Source organism: Erinaceus europaeus, chromosome 3 (genome assembly GCF_950295315.1).
Source record: "Erinaceus europaeus chromosome 3, mEriEur2.1, whole genome shotgun sequence".
NCBI classification, from domain to species: domain Eukaryota; kingdom Metazoa; phylum Chordata; class Mammalia; order Eulipotyphla; family Erinaceidae; genus Erinaceus; species Erinaceus europaeus.
This window is the reverse complement of record NC_080164.1, coordinates 118,917,348-118,937,340: the sequence shown is the minus strand read 5'-3', so window position 1 is coordinate 118,937,340 and position 19,993 is coordinate 118,917,348. Positions and strand designations below refer to the sequence as shown.

General features: G+C 44.2%; 1 protein-coding gene across 5 annotated transcripts in view; it reads left to right on the top strand.

The window, feature by feature from the left end:
• The window catches only part of GPRIN3 (GPRIN family member 3), a 70,400-nt gene extending 53,203 nt beyond the window's left edge, over nucleotides 1–17,197 (top strand). For 3 of the 5 annotated variants that reach the window (XM_060187813.1, XM_060187811.1, XM_060187810.1), the window contains 2 exons: nucleotides 9,822–9,880; nucleotides 14,242–17,197. In XM_060187813.1, coding sequence (XP_060043796.1) covers nucleotides 14,332–16,515 — 2,184 coding nt within the window. In that variant the 5' untranslated portion in view covers nucleotides 9,822–9,880; nucleotides 14,242–14,331 and the 3' untranslated portion in view covers nucleotides 16,516–17,197. The remainder of the gene's footprint in view (nucleotides 1–9,821; nucleotides 9,881–14,241) is intronic. The other 2 variants (XM_060187812.1, XM_007530350.3) reach the window with 1 other exon arrangement.
• Nucleotides 17,198–19,993: the final 2,796 nt, after the last annotated feature.

Sequence of the window (19,993 nt, the reverse complement as noted above, 5' to 3'; positions counted from 1 at the left end):
ACACAACTATTGGTAAGATAGACCCACAGTAAGACTTTACTGAAACAAAAAAGAAAAAGAAAAACATAAAACCATTGGGAAGTACCGTTCTTCAAATCATCTTCCCCCTTCCTTTCTCTCTCTCAATTACATAGTTTCCCCCTCCTAGCTGCCTGTTTTCTTCAGACATTCCAACTGTAATACACACCCACAGGTATTCAGAAGATTCAAGTTTTATCCTAACTGGTCAGTTCTTCCTCTACATGGTAAGCTAGCATTCCAATCCTAATAGATATTTAAATCACAGTTCTTTTTGTTTGTTTGTTTTTTAATTTTAATAGTACTAGAGTTATTTTCCTTCCCCCACCAACAATGCAAACCAAGATCTCTTTCTGGGGCCAGGCAGTGGTGCACCTGGTCAAGTGCACACACTACACAAGGATTCAGGTTCAAGCCCCTGGTCCCCACCTGCAAGAAGAAAGCTTCATGAGTGGTGAAGTAGAGCTGCAGGCGTCTATCTGTCTCTCTCTTTAACTCCCATTCCCCTTTCAATTTCTCTCTGTCTCTATCCAATGATAAATAAATAAATATTTAAAAAGAAAACATCTCTTTAACATTAACAGTTCCAACATCTTAATTTTAATTATATATGCATGTTTACACATGGGATCAGGGAAGCAACACAGTACTATCACTCATGTGCTCAGAGTTCATCCCCTTACAGCACATTTTAAAAAAAGGAAAGAATAATATAGGACAAGGAAGTGGTTTAGTGGATAAAGCATATGACCCCCAACATTGCATTTGCCAGAGTCTTTTTGTTTTTCCTCTCTCTCTCTCTCTCCCATTAACTCATTAATAAATATGTAACTCATTTTTAAAAAAGAATATAACTCACATCATTGCACTGATTTTCAAGTTATTCAATTTTTTCTTCAAATGCTAGTCTTTAGATGGATGCTAGAAGAACTCACTTAAGGGTTGGACCATTGACAATGGTCTCTATAAAACATATGACATAATTCCTGTCTTCTTTAGTAACTGATGTTAAAATAATAATTCATGATAGTGTATCTTCTGTCTTCCAAGAAGCACACTATGTGTTTAACTTATTTTTATGTGTGTTCTGTAGTGGTCTTTTTACACAACTACTCCCATTTGTGACTTTCCCTAGTGCTTTATTTTGGACAGAAGGAAATGAATGTGTGACCTTGGACAGGTTTTCAGGTAGGACTTTGCAAAGTTATCTGCAAACTTGTAGTTTTTATTTTTTGCCACCAGGGTTATCACTGGGGCTCGGTGCCTACATAATATATTGTGACAAATTCTATAATTTGTTTGTTTGTTTTTGTTTTTGTCTTTTGGATAGAAACAGAAATTTAGAGAGAAGGAGGAGACAGAGAGGAAGAAAGAGACACTCTACTTCATTGCTCAGGAAGCATCCTTCCCGCCCTGCAAGTAGGGACCAGGAATTTGAACCTAGTTCAAAATTTAACTTGTTTTTATTTATGTTTTGTAGTGGCATTTCTTGCAAAAATATTCCCATTGTGTGACTTTTCCCAATACTTTATTTTGGTTTATGGAATATGTGCCCTCTAGGAAGTGTGTCATTACCTGGCCCCCACAAGTATGTATTTGTGTGAACACTTGTGTTTATGCAGAGAGGGGTCACCGTTTTTCTTAGGTTCTAGTAAAGGCTATGGCCTTTAAAACATCCCAAATGGACTGGTCTCCCTGAAGGGCAGATATTTCTGTATTGCTTAATTAACTTCTGTTAATTGGAGTTAGTAAGGGGATAGGGAAAACAAAAAAACCTTCCCTTTCTGAGATTCTTCTTGGGTAGGTCAAACAAGAAAATTAACATCAAACAGATGAGTAGTAGAAACCAACTGAGTTTGATCACAGGCATGTGGAGAATCCATGTGGTATTCTAGAGTGAATGGACCAGACTAGGGGTTTACAGTCTGAGCTAAATGGAAGAGGGGCCTGGGGCTTCAGAGACAGAGGAAGGGACTTCACATGATGAGGAGGGGATAACTTCAATAAGAAAACCACATGCTCTGGATGTTTGTCCTGCCATTTGGGAGGTTTCTGTAATCAAAACCTAGATCTAGGTAACATTCATTTTTTAAAACTAATTTTCAGTTGAGGGGATGTTCCACAAGACTGATGGTATTTCAGGGGTACAATCCTCACCTCCCAGAAATAATGGATGTCTTACCCACCATCGAAGTGCTAGGGTCCCTCCACTACTACTGGGCACTGGATCCCTTGACCCCCTTAGTAACCTTAGATCTGTAGGCATGGAACACAGCTCTTTGTGTTTCATTCTGCCTTTCCCTGTCCTTTTTCTGACTTAGTTAACTTAGTGTGGCTCCCTTCAGTTGCATCAGAGATGTAGTAAAAGGCAAGCTCTCACCTTCCCTAAAGCTGAGCAGTAGACCACAACTTCTTTACATAATTATCTGTAGCTGGGAACTTGTAAATAAGTGTGTTTATCTTTTTGGAATAATGTTTTTGTCTTCTTTGAATAGATATATGTGAGTAGTCTTTCTGGGTCCTGTGGAAGATCTGTTCTTACTTGTTTGAGACATCTCTACACTTTTTTTCATAGAGGCTGAATCAGTTCACATTCCCCAGCAGAAGTTGATATAGATTCCCCCTTTCTCCACATCTTCACCAGGGTCTGCTTCTGGACTTAATTTTTTTATTGATTTAATAATGATTGACAAGATTGTAGGATAAGAGGGATACAATTCCATACAATTCCCACCACCAGAATTCCATATTCCATCCCCTCCATTGGGGGCTTCCCTATTTTTTTTATCCCTCTGGGAGTATGGACCCAGGATCATTATAGGGACCAGAGGTGGAAGGTCTGGCTTCTACAATTGCTTCTCCTCTGGACATGGGTGTTGGCAGGTCCATCCATACTTCCAGCCTATTTCTGTTTTTCCCTAGTTGGACAAGGCTCTGGGGAGGTGGGGTTCCAGGACACATTGGTGAGGTTGTCTGCCCAGGGAAGTTGGCATCATGGTAGCAACTGCAACTTGGTGACTGAGAAGTGTTAAGGTATAAAGCAGAACAAACTGCTTAATAATCAGGAACCTGAAGGTAGGAATATAGATGAGATTTGGGTTCTCCAGTTTGGAAAAAGCTAGGAAGTCTACTTTAAGTATATTCCAAGGGACCCATGACTTTGCAAATTTTTGCCTGAGCCCAATAGCTAACATGCAAGTGGGCCAAAGGTATTATCTGGGGAGATGGTGTCAGAGTTGGAAATATGACTAGAAAGCTGAATCATCTTGTGTGACTGTTTTCTCCCATTTACTAAGATGTCTTTGTTTTGATGTTCATTTCTTTGAACATGCAAGAGCTTTTCAACCTGACTAACCCCATTTAGATGTCATCTTTATTCTGTAATGCAATGCTCATAGCTTTTCTTGAGACCCGTGGACCTCAGTTGACCTTATCTCCACATGCCAGAGCAACACTTGTTGGAAAGAGACTTCTCTGGACATCTTAGGGAGACCTACTCTAAAATTGCAAAGCTATATGTTTTTCTTTTTTGCTGTTGTTGTTTATTTGGTTGTTTTTTTTTTTTTTTTTTTTTTGCCATTTCTGCTATTTCCCGTGTAAGCTGATGATGCATCCCACATAGGTCATGAAGCATACCTCCACCAGGCCTCCCCCCTGTATCTGCCTGGTGTGAAGTTGCCAACAGCGTGGCTTTCAGAGCCAGAAGGTCTAGATTTAGGTCCCATTTCTATCATTAAGCACTGCCATGATCTTAACTCCATTTCTTAGATCTGTGGAGAGGATTTCACAGTATGAACACCCTCTTAGAGTTGTGCTGAGGATGAAATAAATTCACATGCAGAACACCTTCTGGAATGTAGATAGCAGTAGCTGAGACTGTCGTGCCATATGATGCTAATCTGCTGTGAATTTAGAAGCCATCTGTTCAGGCCCTATTTGACAAAAGAGGGAGGGCATTTGGGAACTTCGTGCTACCTAAAGCAACAACTCCCCCTCTTTTTTTTATTTTACTTCTTGAGTTTTCTCCAATCTAGTAATATAATTCAGTCATCCCTCTTTTCTAGACCAGTGCTGGATGAGGGAAATGGAGAGGCAGGCAGGATGCAGCCTGTCCCTCCTGAGTCTTCACTAAGCTGGCAGGGCACCTTCAAGTCAGGTGATGCCCTTAGTTGCACAAAGTAAAGCAGCCTTTTCTATTCAGTGTCGGATTTACTGTAGATGCCTTCAACAGGAAGAGTCACTGTTGGCTAGTATCTTTTTCTTAAGTTTTTTTTTTTTAATTGAATAGAGACAGCCAGAAATTGAGAGGGAAGGAGGAGGAGGAGGAGGAGGAGAGAGAGGGAGAGAGAGAGAGAGAGAAAGGGAGAGAGAAGGAGACCTGCAGTACTGCTTTACCACTTATGAAGCTTTACCCCATCAGCTGAGGATTGAGGAATTGAATCTTGGTCCTTGCTTATTGTAACGTGTGCTCAACTAGGTATACCACGGGCCCCTTTGGCTAGTATCTTTCAACAGTGCATTTGAGGCAGCTCTGGAGGTTTGGGTCTGACTTAAAAGAAGGAGGAGGAGGAGAGGCTGCGAGGGGAGAAGACAAAGAAAAAGAAAGAGAAAGGAAGGAAGAGAATAAAGGAAGAGTGAAATGGAGAAAAAAGAAAAAGAAGAGGAGGAGGAGATGGTGGAGGAGGAAGAGGAGTAGAGACAAGTGTTGGTCTGCTTCTAAATTCTGCTTCTAAGACCCCTTCTGTAAATAGACCATTGCTTGAAGCTGTGGTCTATTTACATAATCATTGTTTTGTTTGAGACCTGCATTGGTTTAATCCCCACTGGTTCTGGCTCTTTTTCCACTCCGCCCCCTCTCCGAGTCACATCCTGTTTTCCACATTTTAATCCCCACTGGTTTGCGTGCTTTTTCCTTCTCCCCACCCCCTATCCTACGTACATCCTCTTTGGACCTGACACTTCCACCTCAGGACATATAAAGAATATATAAAGATATAATGAAGAGAGATTAGATTAGCTAGATTGCACTGCATTCCTCATCAATAAAGACTGAACTGCTTCCCAGCTCAACCATGAGTCCCTAGTTATCTGTCTCCCGCCCACGAAGCTAGACTGGCGGAGGAGGAGGAGAAAGAAAGGGGAAGAGAAGGAAGAAGGAGGAAGAGGAAGTACAGGTGGAGGAAGAAGGAGGAAAAGGAGAAAGGGGGAGAAGGAGGAGAAACTGATTTTCTGGCTCATTGGGTGTTGCCTGGGGTTGAATTTCCTGTCCTTAAAGCCACCCTGGCAGGAGTGCTGAATTCAGAATGCAAATGACCTTGGCCAAGCAAACAATATTGCCTCGTGCTTTTATAAAATGTCAGTGCTCCTTCTACCTCCCCCCACCCCATGCCATTTCCTGAGGGTCTTTGGATCCTCATCACCTGAAGACCATACATTAAGGTTAGATGGCTAAAAACAGAAGTGTTTGGCAAAGGTCCCTGTAATCTCAATATCTCTATCTCTCTCTCTCTCATTTTATTTATTCATTATTTGTGTTTAATAAGTGAAAGATACAAAGAGAAAATTCCTTTGTTTTAAAAACTGTTAGGAGTAGGGCTCTGGAGAGGTGAGGTTCAGGACAAATTGGTGAGGTCACCTGCCCAGGGAAGTCAGGATGGCATCATGGTAGCACCTGCAACTTGATGACTGAAAAGCAATAAGATATAAAGCAGAACAATTTGTTCAATAATCTGGAACCTAAAGGTAAAAGTATAGCAGATGGAATTTGGAGTCTTCATGTGGAAGGAAGCTAGGAAGCCTATGTTAAGTCTATTCCAAGGGGGCCATGACTTTACTAATTTTGGACTAAATCCAATAGCTAACATGCAGGTGGGCTAAAAATATTGTCTTGAAAGATGACTTCAGAGTTGGGAATAGGACTAGAAAGCTGAATCAGGGCAGAGAGTAGTTCCCAAATATAAGGAAAGTATATAAATACCATTAACTGTAAATCCCATCAGTCTGATCAAGGGCCCATATCTGTTCATAGTTAGCACAGGAGCCTGTGTCACCTCTGCATCCCTGTCTGTCTGAGCTCACAGTCCATGGTCATGACTAGAATGTTTCTCATTCTAGGCTGCACTCATTTCAGGACCCGTCTTTCTGTGGCAGAGTATGTTGACCCAGCCTCCCTTCAGAGAATGGGGCAGTTTCTATCGTTGCTGTTCTATACTGATGGCAAGCTCCTGTAGAGGCCCACAAGAGAAAAGTTCCATTTTCATTTCTCTCTCTCTCTCTCTCTCTCTGTGTGTGTGTGTGTGTGTGTGTGCATGCTTTCCTTCCATTCTTTAAAAGTTTTTTTCATTAGTGATTTAATAGTGCTTTTCAATATTATAAGATAGCCAGAGTATAAGTCCATGCCATTCCCACCACCAGAGTTCTGTGCCCCAGCCCCCTAAGCACAACCACCCTTAAGCATAAGCACCATAGTTCTCCCAAGGTCTTAGAGATGGGGGTCCTCTTTTTTTTGGCAAGTTTATGTATTTTAAAACTCTAGATACCACACAGGAGTGAAACTATCCTGTAGTTTGTCTTTCACTTACTAACTTCACTAAGCATAATCACCTCCCAAAAGGCACAATATTGTCTTTTTGAATTGCTGAGTAGGACTCCACTGAGTATATGTACCATAACTTCTTTATCCACTCTTCAGCTGATGGGTACTTAGAGGCTGTCTCCATATTTTGGCTATTGTGAATACTGCAGCTATGGACATGGGGCTGCATATATCCCTTAGAATTAGTGGTTTCGTGTCTTTTGGATGACGTTTCGGAGTGGTTTGGCTTCGTCATAAGTCATTTCCATTTTCATTTGTTTAAGGACTTTCCACTATTTTTCTAGAGTTACAGATAATAAGGAGGCAACATCGAGAGATACCAGGCATCAGTATTGATTAGAATTCAGTTCGATATAACTTACAGGTTATTTTGCCCCTCACCTCTGAGTCTGTCCCAGTCTCAGTCACATTGCATTGCCAGCACAGAACTTTCCACCTTTGATTAAACTTTCAGAGGCAGAAAAGCACCAAACAGACCTGCTGCCAACAGAACAGGCCCATCAAACATAGAGTCATCTTTGCTTAATTATGCCATTATCTGGTCTATGATTTCTATTCAACTCAGAAAAGACTTGAATAATGTAACAAGTCATATTTGTTGGGGTAAATGTCAGGCATTTCCTCCTTGACCAAACTCTAGCCTAGGTTCCCAGAGTCCCCTGCTCAACTAGGCCCATCTTGGCCCTCGTGTCTGCTCCTGCAGAGAGTAACTGGATCATGAGTCTGCCAGGCTGGGGAGGTGACTCAGAAGTGGAGCACAAGGCTTGTGTGCCGCACAGCCTGGTTCAAGCCACTGCACCACCATATGCCACAAAAAAATAAACAGATGGTTTTAGAAAGAAAGGGTCCTGCTAAAATGTTTAGAAAGAGCCCTCCTAACCCTGTGATCTGCTCGTCCTCAGTAACCCAATCAAATTGGACAGCCCACCATCCTTAACCTGCCCTCAGCCTCTGTAATTCCTGTCTACTGAACCCCCACCCACCCACCCATCCTACTCCTTACTTGTAAGTCCCCAATTATTCTTATCATCTTTAGAATTAAGCTTTCTCCCCCACTTTCTCCCCTTCTGTGAGCTTTCTTCCATTCTGCAGTAGTCTAGGTACCTATCACAATCCTCCTCACGAAAGACTTCCTTGCAATTTCAAAAGGTGTCAGAATAACTTTTCCTTCCAGGAAGATCAGAGTGTCAGTACTGATATTTTCCAAAGAGACTAAACACATAAATGGTGCTTAACCATGTGTGAAGATGCTTTTTGTCCCTGTGCTAAGTCTTCCTTACACCAATCCTGTGAAACACAGCTATTCTGATTATCCTCAATTTGGAGATTAAATGTGAGTGCTTGCCCAGAGTCTGCCCAGCCTCAGAGGTTGGGAAGTCTGCTCTGTTGGTGCCCTTTGAAGAGAGCTCTGAGAGTCAGCTGTCCACTAGAGCAAGGCAGACAGTGAGTGCTCACAGAGCTGAGACCAAGCAGGTGGGGACCTGGAGAGAGAGCCCTTAACAGTTCCCTTAGTGTTTCTCTCTGAAAATACAAAACTCCTGGGCTTTTAATGGACAAAATCTATATTTGGGGGTTGGAGGTGGGGAGATGAATTCCAAAAGACCAATAATTTAGAGAGATAGGACATAAGGTGTGGTACCTACCTCCCCATTCATGCTACCTGGGTTCGAACTCCAGCACCACATGGGGTTATAATGGCACCAGAGATAGCTCCAGAAGAGTGAGATCATGTGTGTTACAGGCCCAGACTCTGACCCCATTCCCCACACATACAAACAAACAAAAAAAAAGAAAAGAAAAGAAAGAAAAAAAGGCAGGAAAGTAGGAAAGGAGGTAGAAGAGAAAGAGAAAGTCAAAAATAAGAGAGTGAAGGGAAGGAAAAACTAGACACACACACACACACACACACACACACACACACACACACCTGCAGAAGGGCCCTGCAGTCTGTGGGTTGCCTGTTTGAATCCTAATTTTTTTCATCGTTTTTTTTTTTTTAATGCCCTAAACTGACTTTTTCAGAGAGAGAGGGAGAGAGATACCAGGAAGCAAAGAGAGGGAAAACAAAAGAAACCACAGAACTAAAGCTCCCCTAATGTGGTAGGGGTCAAACTCAAACCTGGGCCACACACTGGCAAAGCAGTGCACTATCCAGGAGAGCTATTTTGCCAGCCCTGAATCCTAATTTTTATACACCACTAAGTTATATCATAACAAACTCTACCGGGATCTAAAGACATATGCTCGGAAGTCAGGCGGTAGCGCAGTGCGTTAAGCACACGTGGCGCAAAGGGCAAGGACCGGCTTAGGAATCTGGGTTCGAGCGCCCCCCCAACTCCCCACCTGCAGGGGAGTCGCTCCACAGGCGGCAAAGCAGTTCTGCAGGGTCTGTCCCTCCCCCTCTTTGTCTTTCCCTCCTCTCTCCATTTCTTTCTGTTCTATCCAACAACAACGACATCAATAACAACAACAATAATAACTACAACAATAAAAAAAACAAGGGCAACAAAAAGGAAAATAAATAAGTATTAAAAAAATTTTAAAGACATATGCTCCTCTCTCTAAAATAACAATCACGATTTTTTAAAAAATGTCCCCTCTCTCTATCCTCTAATAGATTATGCATTTCTGCCCTGGCAGTCCATCCCATGTGCATTGACAATTCCATTAAGAAAGAGGGTTGAGAGCCGACTTGATTTCCTCTCTTCCTATTAATCGAGATTTCCAATTACAGGTGTTATTCTAGCAAGCTGGGCTTTTCTTGATTATTGAATTGATGAATAGTTTGATTTTTTTGGTTTTTGTTTTTTGCTTTTTGAGGGTTTTTTTTTTACTGGGGTTCAGTACTAGTATGACAAATCCACTGGTCCTGGGGTCCTTTCTCTAGCTCACTCTATCCTTTTCTTCTTCTCCTCCTCCTCCTCCTTCTTCTTTACATTATTTTGTGGGGTCTTATATTTATTTATTTGGGTAGTGACAGAGATAAATTGATAGGGAAGACACCTGTAGCACTGCTTCATCATTGATGAAGCTTTCCCCCTCTAAGTGGGGGCTGAGTACTTGAACCCTAGTCCTTGCACATACTAATAGGTACTCTCAACCACTTGTACCATCACTTGGCCTCTGCAGTATTCTTTTCATAGAGGTTGAGACAGAGAGGACAGACACCTGCAGCACTTCACTCATGAAGCTTCTCCTCTCCCCACAGGTAGAGGCTGTGGACTTGCACCCGGGTCCTCATATCTGACAACATGTGTTCTCTACCAGGTGAGCCACCACCCAGCCCCCGCCCAGTTTAACTTCTAATAAGAAGCCCATGGAAGAAAAGACCCATTCAGAGTTAAACAACTCCAGAAACTGGAAATCAGCCCAACTGACTTCTGAGAGTCTTGTCAAGCTCTGTGCCCCTCCCCACCCCCCTGCTCTTGGATTTTCAGCCGCCTGTTGCTGTACCTTGAGCTGATCCAGTTTTACAGTTCTCTGGACAAACCAGTTTTCTTGGCTCCCAGATGCATAAAACAGGAGGTGGTCTGTCCTGGCGTTCTGCGCTAGCTTTTTTGTAGCAGGTGCACCAGGTACTTATTTGTGATTATCTAAAGCCGGCTTTCCAGAGCCAGGAAGTTTAATAAATCAGATACAGCCAGCATCTCACTTCCAAAAACAGCACTCTTTTTAATTATGAGTTCATTAATAGTTCATGCACTGGGTTAAAATGGCCTGCCAGCCTGAAGCTTGTCAGGGTGTTTTAATGGCCATTTAAAGATCAATTAGCAACACTTGATGCACAAGACCCTGCGTTATCTCCTGGGAAGTGAGCAGAAAGTAATCGATAAGCTTGTCACCTTCCCTCCCTGGGTCAGAGAACTTTTGGGAGAAGTGAGGCATTTCTACAAATCACAATTATTTGTATTTTCTAAGAAAGTAAAACAACAATACAAAGAACAGAAATAGCCCCTGCCACAGCATTTTTAAAAGACAAACTTTCTGGGGAGACACTGGGAGATAGCTCACCAGTTAAAGTGCACACATTACCAGGTGTAAAGACTTGGGTTCAAGTCCTCAGCCACCACAAAGGAGCAGCAGCCTGGGAGAAACTTCTTGAGAGGTGGAGTAGTACTGTAGTGTCATCTCTCTCTCCCTCTCTCTCTCTCTCTCTCTCCCCCTTTCTGTCTCTCCCTAAGGGAAAAAGAAAAACAGTCCAACAAAAGCAAGGTAATCTTCAGGTAAAGAATCCTAGCAATAACCCTTGTGTCCAAAAAAAAAAAAAAATGGAGAGACTTTATGACTTGAAGCCATTAGAAGGTTTCAGACGAGATCGGGTATGTTCAGGGTGGTATAGCCGTAGACATTAGAAGGTTTCAGAAGGCAAATAAGATTTGAGTGGGGTCGTGAGCTGTTAGAGGCTGAGGAAGGTAAGAGTGGGAAGAAAGTTATTATAAATTTTTTTTTAGAGAAAATCTGTATAAGGGCAAGTGATTGCACAGAAAACTCCAGCATGGAAGAAGTGGAAAATAAATGAGCAGAAAGCCCTCAAGACCAAAGAAGGGAAAACATTCAAACCATTCATATAAATAATGAATTAGAAGGAAGTGCTGTGGTGAGGAACAGGGAAAAAGTAAGTACAATTGCTCAAGTGTGTGTAATTTAGAAAAACAGCCAAATCTCATGGTAGCAAAAGAGGAAATCATATATTTTCAAAATCAACCATATTTACTTTGTACATTATGCTGATGGCTTACAGTCTGAGTCAAGAGTGTGCTGTTCAATTTCTCATCACACTGGAACAAATATATTTGAGGGCTGGGAGGTGTCCTTCAAAAATCACAGAAGTCATTTTGCCAGTGAATTGATTTGGGGTCTAGAAGGATTGTGTAATTAATCAGCATGAGGCCACACAGACTGTTAGGGACAAAGGGCAAATACTTCTACTCTACAAAATGGTTCTGTCTTGAGGTAGACAAACACACCCACCCATTCATATCTAATCCATTGCTTTAGTCGAGTGTGTAAACTTTCACATTCCCGCATATAGAAGCTTTCTCAGAGAGCAGCAGAGCAGTGTTGCAGTTGTCTCACTTTTACTCTGTCTCTCTCACCCTTTGCTTCCTCTCCCCCCCCTCCTGAAAAAATGGCTGCCAACTTGTTGGGGCCATGTAGGCATCAAGCTCCAACAAAAACCATGGTGTTAAAAAAATTACCCTAAGGGGCCGGGTGGTGGCGCACCTGGTTGAGTGCACATGTTGCAATGCGCAAGGACCTGGGTTCAAGCCCCAGGTCTCCACCTGCAAGGGGAAAGCTTTGTGAATGGGAAGCAGTGCTGCAGGTATCTCTCTGTCTCTATCCCTCTCTATCACTCCCTTCCCTCTTGAAAATAGAAATACTCTTTTTGTTTCTTGATTTTTCTCATTCAACTCTTTTTGTTGGGGGAAATTCCTTACATTTAAATATAATCATCTTTTCTTAAGCTTGGTTTACTTTTTGCATTTTCTACCTGGTAAACTGATTTTTTGTGTTTTCTTTTTAACCTTTTTAAAGATTTATTTATTAATCTTATTAGAGAAACAGAGAGAGACCAGTGCACTGCTCAGTAATAGGATGGTGGTACACCAGTTATTACCATGCACAAGAAGTGGAGTTTGAACCCCCGCTCCCTACTTTCAGTAGGGAAGTTTCACCAGCAGTGGAACAGGTCTTCAGATGTCTCTCTTTCTCCCTCTCCCACCCTTCTCAATTTCACTCTGTTGTATGAGATAAAATAAAAAGAAAGGAGAAGGGGGGGGGGAGACCTCTAGGAGCAGTGAATTTGCAGTGCCAACACTAAGCCTCTGTAATAACCCTGGTGGCAAATAAGTGAATTAATTAATTAATTAAATGTGAACAAGGATCTAGCCTAGGGCCCCAGGCCTGCTCCCAGTCACGTTTTCCCAGTGAATTAATTTCCATGTAAATTTTCAAGATCTGTTATAATAGTGGTATTTTTCTATTTCCTCTAAAGTTTCAAGCAATTTTTAATTATTTATTTATTCCCTTTTGTTGCCCTTGTTGTTTTATTGTTGTCATTATTATTGATGTCATTGTTGTTAGATAGGATAGAGAGAAATTGAGAGAGGAGGGGAAGACAGAGAGGGGGAGAGAAAGACACCTGCAAACCTGCTTCACCGCCCCATGAAGCGACTCCCCTGCATGTGGGGAGCCGGAGACTTGAACCAGGATCCTTACGCTGGTCCTTGCACTTTGTGCCACGCATGCTTAACCCGCTGCACTACTGCCTGACTCCCGCAAACAATTTTTTTTTCTTAAATCTATTGTGTTTATTTACAGTGTCTATTGGCATCTAAGAGTTTGGAATTTGGTCACCTGTGTTTGTGTTTTCTCTTCTAGTTTCTGTATGTTCTGCTTTGCCAAAAGAGGTCTACTTTTCCTGCCCATGATTTTATTCACGATTCCTAGTTGTACTTAATAAGGTTTTCATTTAATGACTACTCTTACATATTTAAACATTTGTTCATCTAGATCCATCTAGCACTTCTTTTTGGAATTAGTATTAAGATAAAGATCCAGTCATCTTTGCTTCCAGAGGAATAGTTTGGCACTATCCTCACATTAAAGAATTCAACTTTGAGCCACCAAACTGAAATGTGCCTCTTGTCATACGTGAAATCCTGATTTATATATGGGTCTGTTTCATTTTTATCCATATATTTACTTATTGTTTATAAGGTTAACAGAGTACAGTTCCACACTGCATCAACCATCAAAGTTCTGTGTCCCCACTCCCCCACTGACAACCACCATAGCTTCTTCGTCTAGTCATCTGTTGATAGGCATTGAGGCTGTTCCCACTCCTTGGTTATTATTACTTTTTTAACATGGCTATGAACATTGGGGTGTACATGTCTCTGTGAATTAATGACTTCATGTTCTTTGCATGTATACCTAAGAGAGGTATTGTTGACTCGCCATGTGCACTTAACGCACTGCACCACCACCCTCTGCCCAGTATTGTTGACTCATAAAGTCATTCCATAGGTCTGTGTCTGGTTACTCTGCTTTATATATCAGTTCAGGTCTCAGATGTCTTAACTGAAGTGACTACTGTAGCTTTAAAGGATTTTCTGATGCCAGTAAATTAAATTATACAAACTACCTCCTGGGGCATTTATCAGATGCTTAGGGAAAGACCTTAAGAACCTATTTGCTTGGGGTCCCCACCTGCAGGGGGGACCATCAAGGGGTGGTAGAGTAGTGCTGCAGGTGCCTCTCCTCTCTGCCCCCACCCCCGCCACATGCACCTCACATTCTAATAAAAAGGAGGAAAAAAGTGGTCAGCAGGAATGGAGGAGCTCTGCAGGCTCTGAGCCCCAGCAATAACCCAGCTGGCAAGAAAAAAGAGAAAGAGATAGAAACAGAGACAAAGACAGAGACAGACATTATTAGCTAGACAACAATAGGAAACTAAATATGAAAACAACACTCAATTAAATTCCTTTTCCAAACATCTTTCTTCCCACTCTGATGATGATACCTGCAGACACAGGAGGAAAATTTGCAAGCTTGTAGGAGCTTGTGCAGAGGGCAGTGGGATGCAGTGCTCAGCCCTGTTGATGGTGTGTTTCCTTGCTCCACAGGTGGATCCTCCAGGGGCACCAGCCCTGCCTACCCCTGAGACTGGCACCAGCTCTTTGCAAAGCGTGGAGGCTACCCTGCCACACAAGTCCATGGGGACGGTACCCGGCCCTCTACCAGCAGCCAAGCCATCCCTGATTGCAGCTTCTGCCACTGAGGAGGAGCCGGGAGAGGAGCATCCCCCGCAGTGTCCACACACACATGGCCTTTACAGCACCCCAGGAGTGGCAGGCTTGGGTGTGGGAGCTGTCCACAGCCTGATGCAGAGCCCTGGGCCCGAGTCTACCCTGCTGCACCTGTCTACTGCTCCTGGCATCTTCCACGAGCCAGAGACAAGCACATTGCACCCCCTCAGCACCCAGCTCTGGGGGACCTCACCAGGCTGTTCACTAGGCCCGTGCCCTGTGGCAGGAGAGGGGCACTCAGCCTCAGCAGGGACAATGCCAGCCCACCAACATGCCCACCAGGCTCAACAGGAGGACACACAGGCCCCCAGCCCCTCCACAGTGTCTACTGCCCCCCTGGGAGCCCCACAGAGGACCCCAGATGCAGAGCTACCCAACAAGCTGGACTCACCAGCGGACAGCACCCAGGACAGCCACCAGGAAGAGGTGCCTTGTGACTGTCCTTTTCAAGAGGTCAGCCAGGGAGGGGCCCTCAGGGTGGAGGCAGCCACCAGGGCCTGTGCTGAGGAAGGGGACAGGCAGGCAACCTTGGGGAGCACCCTGGTAACAACCTGCCAGTCCCCAGTGCTAGAAGAAAGATGCCCAGGGGACACCCCACCCTCAACCACCACCAAAGACACCATAACTTCTGAGACACACTCGTCTTCCCGAGTCCCCAGCCAGAGTTCTGAGTCCCTCTTGCCCAGGGAGCACCAGGCATCTGGGTTCAAAGAAGCAAGCACCATGACGCCCCAACCTGAGAGTGTGCTGGTGAGCAAACCCTACTTGCAAGATGCTGAGGTGCAGGCAGTGGCCAGCGTCCAGAGCAGGGCGGTGTCCACCAGCCCCAGCATGCTTGCAGCCTTTCTAAAGGGAACCCCCATGTCTGGGCCTGCAGAACCCCAGGAACAGCTGCGCATCCTGTGTGGTGGTAGTGGGGTCCACACCCTGGAGCTGACTGATATAGCATCAGGCCCCCCAGACTCATTAGTGTGCCCCCAATCATTGCCCTCACAGACAGCGTTCTTGGGGGCAAGTCCCTCTGTGAATGTAGCTGTTGAGGCCCTTAAGGTCTCATCCATGACACAGGTGTCACCCAAGGATGCAGAGGATTCTTGCAAAGAAGGTCATACACCTGCAGAGATGAGCTCAGTCGGGGGACAGCTCACAACTGCACAGCTGGCAGATGCAAATGCCTGCTCAGTTGAGCAGGTTTCTGTCCATGCAGGCAGTCGAACCGAGTCAAGTCACCCAGTGGAGACATCTAAAATCAGGCCATCTGAGTCCCCAGTGAAAGCCATGAATGGTCACAAACTGGCCCCAGATTGCAATGTACCCCAGGCCTGTGGCCACACCCACCAAGCAGGACAGCCAGGGAGCTCAGAGCCCTGGGATGGAGGGGAGAGAAAGTCCCTGTCTCCACAGGGGGTGACAGCACAAGTATGTGGGGGTGCCAACAGCAACCTGGAGGCTGGAGACAGGGCGGAGGTCAAAAGTGTCCTGCTGAGCCCAGTGCCCCCAGGCTCTGCAACCTCCCCTGGGAGGAAAGGCCAGGAGGGCACAGAGGACAACGCACAAGGCAAGGCAGCCAGCTTGGGGCTGGGGCTGGGGTTCAGCCTGACTGCGGACGCCTCCCCGGGCTCGGGCAAGAGGACCCCAGCGCGCTCGGTGAAGGCCAGCCCGCGCAGGGCCAGCAGGGTCAGCGAGTTCCTCAAGGAGCAGAGGCTCAACGTGAGCGCGGCTGCTGCGCAGGTGGGTCTCACCCCCGGCGAGAAGAAGAAGCAGTCTGACCCCAAGCTGCACCTCAAACAGTCCAAGCGGGTCCGCGACGTGGTGTGGGACGAGCAGGGCATGACCTGGGAGGTGTATGGTGCCTCTCTGGACCCTGAGTCACTGGGTGTCGCCATCCAGAACCACCTGCAAAGGCAGATCCGGGAGCACGAGAAGTTCATCAAAGCCCAGAGCAGCCAGAGCCGAAGGTCCATCTCTTCCGAGGCCTCGTCCAACAAAAAACTCAAAGGGAGGCAACACAGTGTCTTGCAGGCCATGTTCCAAAACTTTAGGCGCCCCAACTGCTGCGTCAGGCCTGCTCCCTCCTCCGTGTTAGACTGAAAGCCCCTGCCCTGGTGTGGCCTTCATAAGTGTCCCTTTGTGTCCAAACATGACTTGATTTTTTTCTTTTTTCTTTTCTCTTTTTCTTTCTTTCTTTTCTTTTCTTTTCTTTTCTTTTTTTTTTCTTTTTTTTTTTTCTTCCTGAAAGACCAGAAAGGGAGAAACACTGACTTGGCAATGATTATAATGCAGTCGGGAATCCTTTGCTTGGGCATTCTTTTCTGTTTAAAAGAGAGAGAGCAAGGGGAAAGAAGCATGCTGCACTGAAGGTATGTGACCTTCACTGAGATGTCACATCCACAAGGGTCTTTAATATGTCATGGCCCTTTAAAGCAGGCGTTATCACCACACAGGTGTCATTTTGTATTAAGGCTTTAATTTGTCACACTCTGGTATTTCCATGAAAATCTCTGCTTTATATTGTAAAAGAAAAAGTGCAAAAACACTCAGCAGAAATGCACTATTGTAACTTATAGCCCCATCGCAAGAAGAATGATGCTGCCATGCAAAATTCAAATGACTGATAACAGCTAGAATGTAAAAAACAGTGAAGCCAGGGGCTGGCAAAATGGCTCACTTGGATAGTGTGTGCTGCTTTGCCAAGTGTCCAACTGCTTTAGAGACCAGGCCCCACAGCACTGGAGGGTCCTCTTCCTCCTCCTCCTCCTCCTCCTTCTCCTCCTCCCCTCCGCCTCCCCCTCCCCCTCCCCCTCCTCCTCCTCCTCCTCCTCTTCCTCTTCCTCCTCCTCCTCCTCCTCCTCCTCCTCCTCCTCTTCTTCTTCTTCTTCTTCTTCTTCTTCTTCTTCTTCTTCTTCTTCTTCTTCTTCTTCTTATTTTCTCTCTCTCTCTCTGCATATGTCTTAAATATAAAGCCAATTAGACTCATTCCTAGGCCAGGTGATAGTAACAAAAGCACCTAAAAACATAAAATGCCAAATGTGAATTAGTATTTTAAACAAATACAGATAAACCTTTTGATAAACCTTGTACCTGTCAACAAATGTAAGGCGGTTAAATTAGGAAAATCAGCTAAGCTTTTGACTATGAATATTGCCCACAGAAGACAAGAATTTATTTATACAGCTGTTCCTGCCCTGGGTGAAGGTAGGGTACATCTTGATTAAATACACTTTTCAGACCCTGAAGGACATGTAAGCAGCTGGATTCTTTAAAAGAGTCATCAAATTCCTAATCATACTGAACGCTATGTTGTCTAAGTGTTTGCCAATAACAGTATGCTGAGACTATTACGGCTCTGGTTAGGAATTAAAAATAGTCAATTCCCACACATTCTTTTTTTTTTCCTTTAAAAAAATAGCCTCAGAAGTAACAAAAATAAATAAATAGTACATTTAACTTAGGTCCCTGTAAACAAGACACAGTTTGTATTTTTCTTTTGGTTAAATTCAGTGAGTTCTAATTAAAAAAACGTAGCAGGTCACCAAATGAAATGTGAGCTGTGAGATTTCTCCTAGTTTTTGCATATCAAAAATGTTTCTCTAATCACTTAAATTTCGATATTTAAAAGGAAAAAAGTAGTAACCTCTACAGATTCAGTTGACTTTAAGGGAAAGACCATTGTGACTCATCCTTCAAAGTCAATAAGAGGCCTTTGCACAAGTGCTGTTGGGACTTTGGCAGGAGGGAGGGTGCCACATGGGCATCTGTTTGAACTTAGCCCTCATCTGTCTCCCAGGAGGACTATGTCCCAGGGGGTAGAGTGTATCTTGCAGAGCACAGTCCTGGGGTGGCCAGTAGAGGTTTGAAAGCTGGGGATCATGTGGGAGAGGACACTGAGTAAGAGTCCTAGAAAAATGTCCACCCCCCACTTCCTAACCCCACCCATTCATCTCCACTCTGAATTTAAGAAAATCTGACTCTTAGATGTTGAGTGTTTTGTTTTGGGAGGGTTTAGGGTGGGGGAGAAGGGTGGAGGACTGGTTTCTTCTCCAAACTCATTCCCCTGGATGAGCCAAGACAGAATGTCTGCCCTTGCATTCTCCCTCCAAAGACTCATAAATGACATTTGGATGGTTAATTCACCATCTCTGCTTGGGTTTTTGTTGGCTTTTTTTTTTTTTTAGATTTTTATTTATGTAGATAGATAAAAAATGAGAGATAACGAGACCAGAGCAGTATGCTCAGCTTGGGGTGGTGCTGGGGATTGAACCTGGGACTTCAGAGCCTCAGGCATGAAAGTCGATTGCAGAACCATTGTGCTGCCTCTCCCACCCCTCTGCTTTGGTTATTTTTTCCCCCTCTTTTCCATTTTAATTCTCTCTTGCAGACCCAGAACACATAGGAGAAAGTGTATTTGAACTCCAGACCCACCAGCTACCCTGGGCGCAGCCACATCAGGAAATTGCCAGTGATTTCTCTCAAAGCAAAGAAAGGATCATTGGGTTGGTCTGTGAAGTCTGCATCCATAGACCATAGTCACAGCCTTCTCAGAGCCAGAGACAGAATTCACAGGCTATTCTTTGAACTGCCAATGAATTTTTGTTTTTAAAGTTAAGTCACCATTTTCAGTTTCTGACCAGATGTTCTCTGTTAGGAATGCTACTAAGAGTAAAAAACTATGATGCATTCAGCAATCAAATGATTAATGATTCGACATTTAGTCTGAGACTATCTCTCAAATCCCAGTGAGTAGTGGTCTCTGTGTCACATCTATGGGAGAAACCTGTGCCAAGATGGAGCCTTGCTCCTCTCTGCTCACTGTTGCCCCCCCACCCCCACTGGCCAGCATGTAGCACACACCCCAAGAGTACCCTGTGTACACAGTAGCAGCTGTCAGAGGCACCCACTCCAAATGGGAGGGGGGCAGGTAATCCTCTGCTGCTGTGAAGTGGCTAGAACAGGCTGTTCCCAAATTAAACTAGGAGAGAAGGAAGAATTCAGCATCTGGCAATAATATTTATTTTCCTGAGTTTGGAGTGACTCCATGATTTATAAATAGTTAAATGAAGCAGAAGCCTGAGACCATCGTAGGCATTTGTCTCACAACTAAATAAACAGATTAATAAAGTTAAATCAATGAAGAGGGAATGCACAGTTGGAGCTGTGCCTCTCAAATTACAATGCAATTTTGGAGGAAGTAACTTTAGCTGGTTTTCTTTAGTGCTGAAACTAACCATTTTTTCTTTTTAAGGTTTGTTTTATTATGTATTAAGGACAGAGAGAGAGAAGAAAGAAAATACAGATCATCACTCTAGCACTTGTGGTGCTGGGAATAGAACTCAAGACCTCCTGCTTTAGAGTCCAATGCCTTATCCACTACGTCACCTCCTGGGCCACAGAAGCAGTATTTCTTTTATTTTTTTACTTTTATTTATTTTGGATAGAGACACAGAGAAATTGAGAGGGGAGAGGGAGACAGAGAGATAGAAAGAGACCTGCAGCCCTGCTTCACTACTCGAAGCTCGCCCCCCCCAACCCCTGCAGGTGAGGGCCGGGGGCTTGAACCTGGGTCCTTGCA